The following is a 14,671-nucleotide window of genomic DNA, read 5'->3' on the forward strand; positions in this document are numbered from 1 at the left end:
GCAGAACTTGTGCAGCCTCGTCTACTCAGCATCAAACCCAAATTCAGTATAGTTTACTTAATCACGAATCATCCACGAACCACGAACCACAATCCACAATCCGCAATCCACATCGCGTATACTGTGAGAGAAAACACGCTGTGCCTTGACCGAGAAAATGCAGCGTGGGGAATATAATGACATAGCAGGATCCATGAATCATACAAGGGACTTGGGATTTACGCCATGTAAGGCCTAAAGTCGGCAGGCGCCGGGGCGAATCCGGTCTCGGGAGCAGTGAGGTATGAGGCCAATTCGCCGTCTGCCGTGTTGTAAGGCGCCGTGTTGCCCCACCAGCCGTCGGAGGCAAAGTCGCTCTGTTTGCCCGAAGGGAAGATGAGACAGAAGAAGATGATCACTGCTGAAATCGCGGTACCAGTGTCGAGCGCAGCACCCAAGACGTAGTTGTATCGTGTCCACCAGCCGGTGCGGTACTTCTTCAAGATGTAGTTAAACACGAAACCACACATTGCCCAGGCAGTAAAGTTGATACCCGTGGCAGGAGGCATGAGTCCGGTACCGGTGAAGATGACGGGCGAGTTGACCTTGCGAATGAACGAGCGAGGGAACTTCTTGGTAAGAGCCCAGACGATGACGGGGAAAATGGCACCAGCCAAGAACATCCACAACAGCTTGCCATACTGCTTACCCGGCGAGAAGACAGCGCCAGGTCCGATGAGACCCCAAATCTGTGAAGCAGTACCAAAGACAATGAGGTAGTTGCAGGTGAAGTTGTCAGCAGCTTCAGGTGTGCAGACGTTCTTGATGTTGGAGAAGACCCAGCTCTGAACGCCGAGAACAACAAAGGACGAAACGACAATGGCGGTGACCTGGGCAATGAACATGTCCCTAGGAGGAACCTTCATGTAGTGGCCGAGTTTCATATCGCCGGTAAACGAGAGACCCTGGTAGACAGCCATGTAGCAAAAAACTTTGAACATCATCATGCCGGTAGCCGAGCCAGGGTGCATGTAGCCAATGATGAACTCCGAGATGACGTTTAGACCAACCTCAACGTTGGAGATGGCGTACACGATACCAACCGGTAGCATGAAGAACGCGCCGATGATTAGTGAGATGATGAAGGCCCAAACGGGGAAGTCGGTGGCGTAGCCGGCAGTGCATCCGACACCCATGCCAAAGCAGATCAGAAAGAGGATGGCGTACCAGAGCTTGGGCACCTCGGGGTATCTTTGCATAAGACGCGCGTGAACGTCGCGCTCGGCGTTGATCGAAGTGGTGAACTGCTTGTAGATCTGCTTTCCGTGGAAGAGCGCGACGTGAACAACGATGGCGGTGATCGACGCAAACGAGAGCGCAAATGACACGGCATAGGTGACCGAGAAGTACTGCTCCGAGTAGGCGTTGTAACCCGCTGGGTTAAAGTGAAGGTGGTCAGGGGTAGTAACCTTAGAGGTCTTGAATTTTTTTCCGAATCGGTCATAGACACCACTGGTGGAGAAGGGAAGGTAGGCAAAGTTCCAGACGTTCTTGTAGTAGAGGATCGGGGCGATGAAGCAGTAGCAGAACAAGAAGCCACCAAGCACGTTGGCCTGTGCCCACCACGGAGTATAAATGGGGTTACCGTTGTACGAGTACTGGTTCCAGTCAAACGTAAGGGGAATAAGGCCAAGGCCCTGCTGGGTACCAAGGATCTGGTTAAGAGGGACGTTGTTGGGGGCGATGAGGCAGAACCAGTTGCCGACCGACATGAGGGCGAAAAGGTAACCAGGAACAAAGTACCACGCAAAAGCGCAGGAGACGGCGATCATGAAGAACTTGTATCGCGACATGTGGTTGCTGCCGGTGTCGACCTGTCGGTGAAGGGCGCTGAAAAGCGCTGTGTTGCCGAGATTACCTGGCCAGATCATTGCAGCTGGCCAGACGAGCCATCGACGGAAGAAACCAGCCATGGAGAAACCAATGAGCTGCGAACTGAGAGTGAGCAGAATAATGTAGCCAAAGCCCCAGTCGAATCCGTAGGTGATGCGCTGAACCGCCGAGACGTTGGAAGCGTAAGCACGCTGGTAGGTCACGTTGCTCATCACAGTGATGATGGTGTGCTCCTTGACGTTGAACGGGCCAGGATTGAGGGTGAAGCTGCCAAACGGAGTCTTGAAGACTTTGGTCGGTAGAACCTTGGCCATGAAGACACCCATGGGGTATGCAAGCAGCTGTGCGACGAAGGAAGTGATAGTGGTGGTGGGGTATCGGTAGCTGAGAAGCTGGTTGACGCCTGGGATGACAATGGTAAAGAGCAGACCAAGGGTCCACGCACGGAAGGTCATGACGGGCATGGTGGGGTCATCGATGTTGGAGACGGCGGCGCGCACTTCAGGGTACGGCGAGTCCTCCTCGAGCTCCTCCTCGATCTGAGCCTCGGCCTTGTAGTCGCCCTGCTCGATGACTCGCTCGACAGCGTCAATTTTTTCGGTCTCCATGTTGGGGTCATTGATGCGGTGGTCGAGGAAATCATTCTTGAGGTTCTTCTCGACATTGTGGAGCTCTTCGATGCCAGGAGTAGCAGCATGATCTTTGGAAGAGGACTTGGCTCCCGAAGAGCTGTGGCTCGAAGTTCGAGCGATATCAATCTCGTTGACCATCTCGGTGAAGCGCAAGTCGAGTAATGCTCACCGAGCCGGGACGGGGAGGAGAAAGGGAGATGGATTGGGGGGGGGGGTTTGATGCGAGTACGTTCGAACAAGGGGTATAAGGCCAATGTTTATAAGTGCTTTGGGCTCTTTGCTCTTTGCTTTTTGCGCAATTGGATCCAACGAATGAAAGATGCGGAAAGAGGTGAGCCGATCCGAGGAGTCGAGGCTGCCAACACGACATCGCTATCTATCGAAGCAATCAATGGCGTTCCGAAGCCAGGTGAGTCAGACTGGTCTGGGACACTGCGTTGGATCAGTTGCTGAACCGCTTGGGCGGCAATTCCGACGGTTGCTCGCCCACGCCCAAACGTGCGCTATCACAGTGACAGCGGAGAGAGCGCAATCGTATCAAACCAGGCGGACAGTAAGTCACAAATATACCGGCATAGTCCGACTAGTGTGCGGGTCAGATGCGGCAACCAAAAGAGGAGCACACCTGGAAAGCAAGCGCGCTGATTCGACGTTCAGTGTGTGGGGACAGGTCGTGCGATGTGGCGATAACAGATGAACTCCAAGGCTGTTCAGGCGAGGCAGGAGATACCAGTCAACCATTCACGATTCGGACATGTGGCTTCCGAAGCTGTGGCTCTAGTCCAGAAAGGCCCTTAACATAATCTGCAGCTTCTTGCATCAAGTCGAGTCCAATTCACGATTCATGTTCAAGAGTTACAGTAACTATAACAAAAAAACTAGAATAAAAAATTGAAATGTGCAAGTCCTTGAGTGAGCAGGCAGATGTCCGTTGAGCAGGCTATATGCGAGCCACAGCTTCAGACTCGTGTAAGCGAGATCAACTCAAGCGCTGAATTGCCCTGGAATACGAATGAGTTTGGGCTCGCTGCTCGTTTGGACTAACTTATCCGCGAATTGATTTACGGTGCTTTGCTCGTGACAGTGCCTTTGCCTTTGCCTTTCTTCTCGCCAAACGACCAGGTTCGTCTTGAAGCAAAACTTCAACGGGCAAGATCAGGGCTGACTGACGCAAAGCAGTCTAACACAGATGATCAGAGCCAAACACTGTCACGCTTTGCACCAGCAGCAGCAGCAGCAGCAGCAGCAGCAGCAGCAGCAGCAGCAGCGACGGGCGATCTCGATTTCGGTCGCAGCGGTCTGTTCCGAAGCTGCCAGGGTGCCAAGCAGAAAGAAGCTTTTCTGATTGGTGGTGAGTCAGGAGACGAGCCCTCTGATCAAAGTAAAGTCAACGCTAGGCTGCTAACACCTGTCGACAAACGGAAAAGCGAACAGCACTCACGACTCGTGACTGTGATTCTGCTGAGTTGTCAGGATCAGTGATTTATTCAGCTTCACTCACGACTTAATTTATTATACATTATGCTGCATTTATCAGAGGCATGAATTCGAGTCGGCGGCTGGTAAACCCAACCGAGGTTCGGAGTTTCAAGTGGAGCAGAAATCGGTAAAATGCATTCGTGATTCGTGATTGACGCGGTGACCTGCACCAAGTCGTTCGTGATCAGTCAAGAGTGGCGCAGGCCGTCAAGCGTAAAGATAGACGCAACGAGCAGCTAGCTAGCTTAGCATCCGTTCGGTTCACGGTTGGTCGACACAAATTCGAACCTTTGCTCTCTTAGAGACGGCCATCATCTTGAAGCCGCAGGCCCACACTTTCCCGCCGCCGCCCGCGGCACATTCGTGATTCACGATTCACATTTCCACTCGTCCCGCCAATCACATCGAGTTATTTTAAATGTTGCAGCTCGGCCATGACTCAAAATGGCCTTGCTGCATCGAGGCGATCCTCCATAATTGAGTATCAGGGTGACCCGTAGGCGTGGAAAGGCCGTCGCAATCGCACTGTTCGACAAACGCCATTCAACGGTCAGATGATAACGTCAGGACGCTCTCGCACTTGACGGTCTTCACGGTCGCCCTCTCGCGAGACAAGCAGAGCAGCATATTTATTGCTCTCGTCGCATTCGTGGTTCACATTCACGATTGTTACGGATCAAACTCGAGCGAAGGCAGCAGACTTGCTTGCGCATGAGGCGACAGCCACTCGCAAGGAAGGGCCTTGTCGAACAGCTCTGCGTGAATTTCATCTGTGTTGCTCTTCGGAGCGTTGTCTTCCGCAACGCTAAGACAGCGCTGTTTCCACTCACATTCGAGACTCTCTTCTGCCGAATTCCGCTACGATTCTCCTTCAGCCATTCACGATTCACGATTCACGATTCACGATTCACGATTCACGATTCGTCAACGACATTCCACGCGTCGGATCTGCAATGGTAGTCTGCTCGTGCCTAGGTGCCACCGCAAGCGAGCTTCTTCGTTGGGTGGGGTAAGCTTATCGCACGACCGAGATGTGTGACGAGAGAATCATTCATAGTCTTGTTCCCGACACAAAATAACCACAATAACAAGATCGGACTGTGTAAGCCTGTGATCAAGTCACGAGTACAATCACGAATCGGGCTACAGGGAGCATCAAATTCCCTCAGCACCAAATCATGAATAAATTTTTGCCCGAATCAAGTCGTGAGTCGGTTGACCTCTTGTACTTTTGCGTGTTCAAGACGGGAGCAGGTGCGCCCAAGCTAATACTTTACTCGGCTGACAGACGCGCTCTGACCGGCGGCGAGAGCATCTGAAGGCCGACTGTCTTTCCATCGCCGGAGATCGAAAACAATCCCCCTTGTTTGCCTTTCCGCTTAGACTGCACCTCCGCCTTTGAAGCTATCCCAGCGTGCGGTGCAAATACAGTCAAGGTTAGACATCACGAGGCTGTCTGCAAGGTCAGAAATGTAATTCGATGTTGCAAGATTGCGCAAGCGTGCACGCCGGGTCGAGTGGCGGAGCATCTATACCCTGAATGCAGGTGCAGCGCAGGAATCGGATCACATTTCGCCGAACAAAAAAGGTACCTGTGGATAACGGGATCACCACAACCAACCGTGAATGACTTGATGATCAAGTTCAAGTTCAAAGATACCTGTCCTTCTCGCATCCAATCACGAATGCGATGCATGTCTCTAGTGTTTCTCATTGGTCAGTCAGGATCTCATCTCGAGAGTGCAATGCAAGGCACGAGCCTCGTCAGTCGGATCAGCCGCTTCCTTTAGGTTGTTGTGCAGTGGATCACGTGCGCCTGTGTCTTGGGTTGGTCTCGATCGGATTCGCACCATCCGTATATGTCACCATTCGCAGAGTGTCTACCACAGCTTAGGTCTCGATCTCAGGGACCGCTCGTGGCAGACACCTCGCTACAAGGAGTTGGCATTCCATGCCAGGCGCCAATCTACGTCCAGATCGCTCTCGGTCACTTCCAGTTCCTTAACGCTAAGCTTGCACATTCAATGACCAAAACTGTGCGTCTTGCATTGGAGCACCTTCGACCACAGAAATGAGCTATCGGTCTCTGTGGAGACAATCCGACGGGCTAGGGCGTTGATCGACTGAATCCACGGCAAGGTGTTGGTCTCTGCGCAATGCAGTCCAAACAGCGTCGGACTTACAGAACCAGCACGTGATTCCAAGTGTTTTGCCCTGACGACATGACCAGATTGCTATGCGAATTTGGCGTCCATCTCGAGTCGAGTTACGCACTGGACGCAATTCTGAGCTCTACATAGCAGCCGTAGGGGCGGCAGACCCCTGTGTCGTCTTTTGTGAATGAGCGCGCGCCAACGTGCTGGTTGGTAGCTCTGCCCTAGCTGGCAACTTTGGCTTTACTTCCTCCTCGCTCTCTACAAGCATATACTTTGCCTGCTCACGCTTGATCCTTGTGTGCTGATGAGTCAAATGCTTACTCGCAGGTAACAGGACCTTATCGAAGAACTTTCCCAACTTATCGTACTGCCTAGCTGCGATAAGAAGCGACACGTACCCGTCGGGTCGAATGACGACAAGCGTGCCTCTATCTTGTCGCAATCCGTATTTTCGGTACGCCTGGCCGTGACCTTGGTGATACGAATCGTCGTCGACAAAGATCTTGTGATAGTCTGCAGAAACGTTGTACGTGTTATCGGCGGTCGGGCGATGGTGACGGCTTGTAGATGGGCGAAGAGCCTCGTGGTAGTCTTGCAACTCGTTCTCGCCTCGCGGTGTAGCAGAAACGGTCAACACTTCGATTATCGAGTCAGGGTCTTGATCTTTCGGCGTGAAGTGAGGCACTAGCTGCTGAGCCACATAGTCGCCAACCTGTTTCATCTCACCGTTGCAGTCAGCATTGCGAATGTCGCCGCAGAAGTACACGATACGCCATCGGCCATCCGATACAATCCAGTCCGCCAGCTCGTATGGGAGCGCGGTAGCGTGGCAGACGACCTGTGCGGTGTTAAACCTCTTGCCTGGCTCAATACGCTTTTCTCCTGCTGATGCGCCAGACAAACCGGCATCACTCACTACATGGTCAGCAGGCGCTTCGACCTTGGCGTGACTGACTACGATTCCGCCTTCAATCGAAGTGTGACTGCTACCTTCCGGCTTGACGGTGATAAGCGATCGTTGGTAGTCGACCGACAAACCCGATGCAAAACGGTTTCCCTTTTCAAACGCCTGCTGGAACTCGGTCATCGAGATTCCTGCAGCATCTGCTTCGTCCCTCGCAGGCTTGCCACTGAACAGACGACTGAACTTGTGGTCAAACGTGATCAAGTCTTGCGCAATCTGTTTGCGCTCCATCTCGTACGTTGGCAGAATACTTCTTGGCGAGACACGCTTGATCACGGAGGCGATCTTCCAGGTCAGATTGTACGCGTCTTGCATCGAAGTATTCATACCCTGGCCAGCTTTTGGCGAGTGGGTGTGGCATGCATCTCCGGCGATGAATACGCGATCGTAAAGCGAAAACTTGTCAGCGGTGCGTTGTCCGATGACATAGGCCGTCCACCAATCCAGATCGCCCTCGCCAATGTCGAGTGTATAAGGTGCAATGATGGCCTTGGCCGTCTTGAGGATCATCTCCGGTGTAATGCTGTATCGGTCTATACCCTTGTTGAGCTCAGAGACTTGGATGTAGAATCGCACTAGGCCATCCTCGCGCGGGATAATCATCATACTACCTGAGTCGGCAGAGTGGATAGCACAGCGGCTGCGCACATCGGGGAAGTTGGTGATAGGTACAGCATCGAGCACGCCCCAGACGAACGATGTTTGGTCACCCTCCATCTTGCTGCCCATCTGGCGACGCGTCCACGAGTGGGCGCCATCGCAGCCAATCACATACTTGGCATGGATACGTTCGCGAGTTCCAGATTCAACACGAGCATCGTTCGCTGCCGACGGTGTATCATCTGGAGCGAGCGATGAGCGGAAGAGACCATTGGGAATGCTCTGGCCCATCTGCGAGGCCGTAGCTTCTTCTTCCGATAGCCTGCGAACCTCGACTTGAATCGGAAAAGCCTCAGAATCATCGACGGCCGCTTCATCGACCGTGAGCGATTCAGGCAGGATAGCACGCTCGACGCTGAGCTTGTTTCTAGAGTGCTCGGCGATACTGTCCAGGAAGACTTTTTCGATACGGCCTTGATGAAGCACACACTGCTGCCAGCGCGAAATGCCGGGAATAGTGTCGGGCTTCCTACCGGTTCTCTGCAGTTGTCCGTCCGGGCCCGGGTTCCAGAATTGCATCTCGATCATGCGGTTGCTTTGGCGCCAGATGCCTTCTGCTAAACCAAAGCTGTGCAAAATCTCGAGCGACCGGCACTGGAGTCCATCGGCCTGGCCGTTGAAAATCTTGTCGTTACGCTTGTCGATTATGCGCACCGAGGGTCCTAGACCTTGTACTGCCAGCCAGTTGGCAGCCATGAGTCCGGCTGGACCTGCGCCAATAATGAGTATATCGCAGTACGACTCTTTGACGCTATCCCCTGAAGGCGCGCTCAAGCCATCATTTGCAATTCGATCTTTGGTCATGTTCCATCGAAGTCGTCTAGTCTATGGTCGAGTCCGGGCGGCCTATGCTAAACGCAGTTTGCGGCTGTTCGAGGTGGAGGTTGAGCTTGAGTGTGGGATTGCTTTGTAGCTACCGCAATCCAAAGCTTCCCCACCTTCTCGCTACGCGCACTGCTCAGCTGTCCGTGCAAACAGAACTGACATCCGGAAAAATGCGTGGTAAGATCCAAGACCAACACTTTCGGTGCAGAAGCTTGCAGTCGCCTAAAGTCCGCGTCTGCATGCTCTAGGTTAACTCCGTCATCCTGAAGATTTGCGATTCACGATTCTGCTGCGGGTCAGGGGAGGACCACCTCCATCTTCTTCTCTGCCGCAACCTAACACTTCCCCGATGGAGACTCACGACTTGAGGAGTTCCTCTGCCAGGCGGGCCACCTGACCCGCAATCAGCGCCTCACGTCCTTCAAACAGGTTCTGAACGAGCCAAAGTTCGCTATAGCGGTGATTATGTACCTGAGAGCACGCTTTCCTGTACGTGGTGCAACGCTGTCGCCCAGCCCATAACCTTCCCACTCCATCACTCCCATCTAACACATCATGACCAACTCACTCCAAACAATGGTATCTGGCAGCACCGCCTTTCGGCCGAGACGTCGTTCGGGACCCCTCTTGCTCTGCCCATGCACCATGAATAAGCAGGGGCGGATTTGACTGTACAACACTTTGCGCCTCTATATGACCTACAGTATCTACCTTCCGTCTGTATCTTCGATTCTTGACTCCCGCATAAGCCTTTTTAGGCTTGGGTCGGTGTATGAATTTTTATAAAATAAACATACAGTAATCACAAATCGACGTTTTACGAGGTGAATATACTATTCAGGATTCCGCATGACGCTAGATCGTCATGTTGTCAAGCAAACGCACTCCAAAGCAGATCACCGTCCTTGTCATAAAACGCGCTCACTATCAGCTCTGCTTGCACCTCCACGAGTGATTATCCACGACTAACGATGAATTCAAAGGCACAGCATTTGGGTCCAATGACAACGTCAAGAGCGTTACGAGGCTGAGAGCATTCTACTCCTCACGCTCAATGTATCGTCGTCGTCCACCAGCAAGCAAAGCGCAGCAGACAAAACGTGATTCACTTGCTCTCCTCACTCTGCATTCCCGAAGCCAGTCGACTTTTGCCGGTCAAGCCCGAAAGTTACTAGATGCGGTGAGCACAACATGGAGCAACAAATGCAGCACGAGCTGAAATGCGCTTAGCGCCTATTCGAGCCCGACGGAGATTGCCACAGTGCAGTCAGGCGCTGAAAAGGGGTTTGCACCACAGCACTAACTCTTCCACAACCCTCTTCCAGGCTATCAGCATCAAACATCTCTGGAGTGAGCTATCTCAGGCACAGAGGAAATCATGAGTTCAGGACGCGCAATATCTCTATACTTCTTAAAGGGCTACTTAAATAGGTGTCCAACATCAGTTGTAGCGTGCAAAACATCTAGCTGCTAAAAGCTTGTTTGATGTTGTCAAACATCTGACGGTAGACGTCGTCGCGCGATTCGATCGACTCGGGCACAAGTGGGTTCTTGTCCCAAGCGTGTTCTTCCCTCTCTACGCTGACAAAAATGATCTTCTTGTCCTTTTCAAGCCGAGCTACTTCGGCGAAGTACTCTTTGGCGATGTCGTGGAGGACATCGAGCTCGCCACCAGCGGCAAAGATATGGTTGGGGAAACGAGAGGTCTCGAGACCACGAATACGGAATCTTGGCTGTGTTCGATCCGTGGGGGCCGACAGGTAGCTATTGTTGAACAGGTTCACCGCCTGAGGAGACAGGTGGATGCCACTACGAGGTTCATAAGGTACCGGCTTCTCCGGCGTTTCGAGACTGACATCAATGGGAGGATAGAGGCAAGAGATGGCGCGAATTTTGTTCGGGCCAAAGATGTTGCCTGTGCTCAATGCGAGACATGCGCCGGCACTGAAACCGGAGAGTGCCAACTTGTCGATGTCGAAGCGTTGCGATTGCGTCAGCACCCAGTCCACAGCATCTTGGGCGTCATCACTTCCAGACGGAAAGGGGTATTCGGGACCTTTGCGGTAATCGCAGTCGAGAACGCTGCAGCCTAGCGCCTTGACAGCCTGGATGATGAATTCGCGATCCTCACCCCAGCTAGGAATCACATAGCCACTACCGTGCCAATTGACGACAACAGGCAGCTTTGCCGAAGCAGAAGTATCGGCTGGGCGGTAGAGGTCGACTCCGATGAAGCGGCCCTTGTCTCGAGAGGGAATTTGTAATGTCTCACGAACGATTCCTTCAGGCAAGGGTCGGCTTCGTAGATAACGCTCTGTGCCTCGTTTCCAATACACAAGGGACCGGACCAATGTAGCTGTGAGCTTCAGGAGCCAGTATCGCGGCGAAACGATGCTGTGACCCATCGTATAATCGGGTTTTGGCGGGGGTAAAAAAATCAGTGTCGAGGTGTTGATGGTTGGAAGGCAGGACTTTGGACGACGGTCTCGAGAGTGAAAGGTCGGCGTCTCGAAGTGGAATCGACAGTCACGAGTCATCTCACCGGGTTCACATAATCAGAATGCGAGAGGACCCGGGCGGACTCCCTTGCCCAAGGCGCTGTTGATGATGCAATCAGAGTCCCAGCGGACCACCGCGAGGAAGCTGGCGCCCGGCTCGCTATCCACCGGAAGACAACACAGGCCTGGAACCAGGCTTGGAAATCATCACCCTGCGGTTCAGAGCTCAAGGCGATCAATACCCTACAAGCAGGAGAAACCGCCAAGCTCTATAAACATCTCCTACGGGACCAGGTATCCATTCTGCCCAATATCAGAGCCGGACACGCGAGCACAAATTCTTGCCTCAAGGTGCGCAAGGTCCCAGAAAAGACCGACAAGTGTAATCGCTGCGGGTCCCGGGAGGACCGCCTCCATCTTCTTCTCTGCCGCAACCTAACACGTCCCCGAAGGAGACTCACAGTAAGCTGACGTCGTAGGTTTATCTAACCCAACCATTGTTCTTAGGGTATTACAGGTCAACTATCACACGACATGACGCTATGAATCTCACCCCTCAAAATGACCGACAACAACGAAGACCTCACGACCTTGTTTGGAAGCACCTCGGGTAATGCCGATTATTCAGACAGTACCGTCCCGGAGGGTAACTACCTTAGTCTTCCGGATCCAATCGACAATTTGGACGTGACAGCCCGCAAGATGGGTGCCGTGATTGAGTCTGGCAAGAGCATTGCAGTAGCCACTGGTCTTCAGGGGCAGCGCAGTGTGAGCGCAACCCTGAAGTGCTCGCAAAGCAGTCCATGACACTGAAGAAGGATCAGCAAGCCCCATATTAAGGCAAAGATGCCCAAGTAGAAACCGTGAACGGCGCCAGGATCGCGTCAACAGGGAGCGGGAATTGCTCTAACCTACCTTGCGCCTGTAATTTCGATTCTTGACTGCCGCATAAGCCTCTCTAGGCTTGGATCGGTGTATGAATATAATAAAATATAAATAAAAATTAATGATCTAAGATTCACCGTCTACGAATATTTTATTATTTCGTGATTTCGTGATTCACGATTCATTCATGATTCGTGATTGTAGTTATTTTCTAACATTGTTATGTTAACTTAGCTCACAAATAAATTTAGCGTCGTGCGTCACTCGTGACTCGTGACTCACGACTCACGACTCTCTTGTCTGTTACTCGCCATAGCGTCACGCGTGGTGCTTCGGTGCGTCGACTGTCACAAGCATGGTTCTCGGGGTTCGGATACCAACAACAATTCGTGATTCGTGATTGACACGGGCCAAGCACCAGTCACGAGTGCGAAAAGGTGAGACCCTGCAGGTCATGACCCATTCGTGATTTATGAATTCATGAATCACAGATCAGCGAGGTTGGTCCGCCAACCACACGATATGCTCCTGTGCTCCTTCCTTGCCGCAAGCTACCATCGTCGAATCATCTATACAAACGCATGCACCTGCACCCGCGACTAGAAGCGCTCACGTCGACCCGCAACCATGCCTTCTGCTCCCAAAAAAGACCGCCGATCATCAGACGACGATCTGGAAGCAGATTCACTTATCCTTCACCGACTCTCGACCGATGCCTCAGGCATGTCACGTATACAATCTGTCTCTGGAAACCCTGATCCAAACACTCGCGTCACCGACGTCTACGACGATCTTGATGGAAACTATGACGTCAAGTCTCCTCGAATGGAGAAGTTCCCCGCACGTGGTGTGCTGGAGAACTCGAACAGTTCAACGCGTATCGACAAAACGGGTCGACCCGCTTGGTTTCGCGGTCTCCTCGAAGGAGACGTACCAGGAGTGAACAGCCGAGGTGCGGGCATGCCTGCGTCGATGGCGCAGCGCAATCGAAGACAGCGAGTGAGATGCATGCGGCTCAGCATGATTATTGGCGGGGGGTTGTTGGTGATTGGCGCATTCGCTTTTGCACTAGGTCCGAAAGTTGGAGTTTCACCGTCCAAACTATACGACTACATGGGTGACAAGTGGTATGGAGAAAGCGGTGTGATTCCGTTCGAGTTCAACAAACCTGTTGGGTATCCTGGGTTCTACACTACAGGAACACCGCCTGATTTCGCAGAACACATGACGAGGACAGCAGCCGCACCAACACAGACCATTGGGGCATCACCCATTCAAACCACCATCCCAGGTTTCCAAGATGCGAGCTTCAAACCGTTTGAACACATGGGTCCGCTTACCCCGTATCTCTCATCCTCAGGTTGGGGCATCGATGACGCCAAGTACGCCGGTACACCCACTTCCGCCTCTGGCCAGGCATGCCGCCTCGCGCAAGCGCACATGCTGCATCGTCATGGAGCACGCTACCCTACCGCTGGTGGACCGCCGGATGTCCTGCGCGATTTTCTTCGCCAGAATCCGTCGCTTCGCTACTCTGGCAGTCTCTCGTTCTTGAACGACTACAAGTTCGGCGTGGGTGAAGAGCTGCTCACCCCTGTCGGCCGCGGTCAACTTTACGATTCCGGCGTCAAAGCTGCGTTATTGTACGGCAAGCTTGTCGCCGATGATCTCGCCGAAAAAGATGCGCACGGAAAACCAAAGACACTGTTCGCCCGAGCCGGCAGTCAACAGCGAATCGTTGATTCCGGTCTAGCCTGGCTGAACGGGTTCTTTGGTAGCAACTGGACCTCGACAAGCTCGTTTGAGATTCAAATCGAACATCCTGGTTTCAACACCACCACTGCACCTGAATTCGCCTGTGCGGCATGGAAGAAACCCGGATCGTCACCCGGCGGGGCGATGGCTGACAAATGGGCAGCTATCTACCTTCAAGATGCCATCCTTCGTCTTGGACCCAACTTTGGTGGAGCCAAGCTCAACTCGACCTTGTTGTTTGGCATGCAACAGATGTGTTCTTACGATACGGTCGCCTTTGGCTATAGCGACTTTTGCGCTTTGTTTACCAAGCAAGAATGGTTGGACTACGAATACGCCTGGGACTTGAAGTTTATGAACACCAATGGAGCCACTTCACCGCTCGGCAAGGCGTATGGCTTGGGTTGGGTCAACGAGCTGGTTTCGAGGTTGACTCGAACACCGTGGAAGCTCGAGACGCAGACGAGCGAGAATTCCACCCTAAACCTGGACGCCACAACGTTCCCGCTAGATCGAAGGTTGTATGTCGACTTTACTCACGATTCCACCATCACCTCGGTGTTGGCTGCGCTAGATCTTGCGGATTTTAACGAGAGGCTCGACGTGCCAGTAGACGGGAAACGTGTCGACGAAATGCGTCACTTTAAGACGAGCAAACTGGTGCCATTCGCGGCTAGGTTGGTCGTCGAGCTGTGGGATTGCGCCGACGAGTACGAGTTGGTCAGGTTCAAGCTCAACGATGCTGTGATTCCCTTAGGTCAGTACAGGGATTGTGAGCAGAGGAAGGATGGCATGTGTAAAAAGGAGAGTCTCTTGAAGGCCTTAGCGGCAAGGAACCATCATGGCTGGTGGGACAAGTGTAGGGTCTAAGAAAAACAGCAATTCAATACGCCAATAGCATCGCATCATGGGAAACCCTCACCGAAACGCGCAGTTGGCATGTCA

The 14,671-nt window shown here is 52.8% G+C and overlaps 4 protein-coding genes across 4 annotated transcripts; 1 reads left to right on the plus strand and 3 right to left on the minus strand.

Moving 5' to 3' along the window:
* Positions 1-218: 218 nt before the first annotated feature.
* On the minus strand, positions 219-2,642 carry opt6 (putative oligopeptide transporter; the record flags this gene model as incomplete). The annotated part of the gene is made up of 1 exon (XM_011392755.1): positions 219-2,642. The coding sequence occupies one exon, from the start codon at positions 2,640-2,642 to the stop codon at positions 219-221; it is 2,424 nt and encodes an 807-aa protein (XP_011391057.1).
* Positions 2,643-6,275: 3,633 nt separating this feature from the next.
* On the minus strand, positions 6,276-8,567 carry UMAG_04348 (putative phenol 2-monooxygenase; the record flags this gene model as incomplete). Its single annotated transcript, XM_011392756.1, has 1 exon — positions 6,276-8,567. The coding sequence occupies one exon, from the start codon at positions 8,565-8,567 to the stop codon at positions 6,276-6,278; it is 2,292 nt and encodes a 763-aa protein (XP_011391058.1).
* A 1,484-nt stretch (positions 8,568-10,051) lies between these two features.
* UMAG_12261 (uncharacterized protein) lies at positions 10,052-10,993 on the minus strand (the record flags this gene model as incomplete). The annotated part of the gene is made up of 1 exon (XM_011392908.1): positions 10,052-10,993. One exon carries the CDS (start codon positions 10,991-10,993, stop codon positions 10,052-10,054), a length of 942 nt encoding a protein of 313 aa, XP_011391210.1.
* A 1,605-nt stretch (positions 10,994-12,598) lies between these two features.
* UMAG_04350 (uncharacterized protein) lies at positions 12,599-14,596 on the plus strand (the record flags this gene model as incomplete). The annotated part of the gene is made up of 1 exon (XM_011392757.1): positions 12,599-14,596. One exon carries the CDS (start codon positions 12,599-12,601, stop codon positions 14,594-14,596), a length of 1,998 nt encoding a protein of 665 aa, XP_011391059.1.
* Between the last annotated feature and the right edge of the window lie 75 nt (positions 14,597-14,671).

Source organism: Mycosarcoma maydis, chromosome 14, assembly GCF_000328475.2.
Source record: "Mycosarcoma maydis chromosome 14, whole genome shotgun sequence".
Taxonomy (NCBI): Eukaryota; Fungi; Basidiomycota; class Ustilaginomycetes; order Ustilaginales; genus Mycosarcoma; species Mycosarcoma maydis.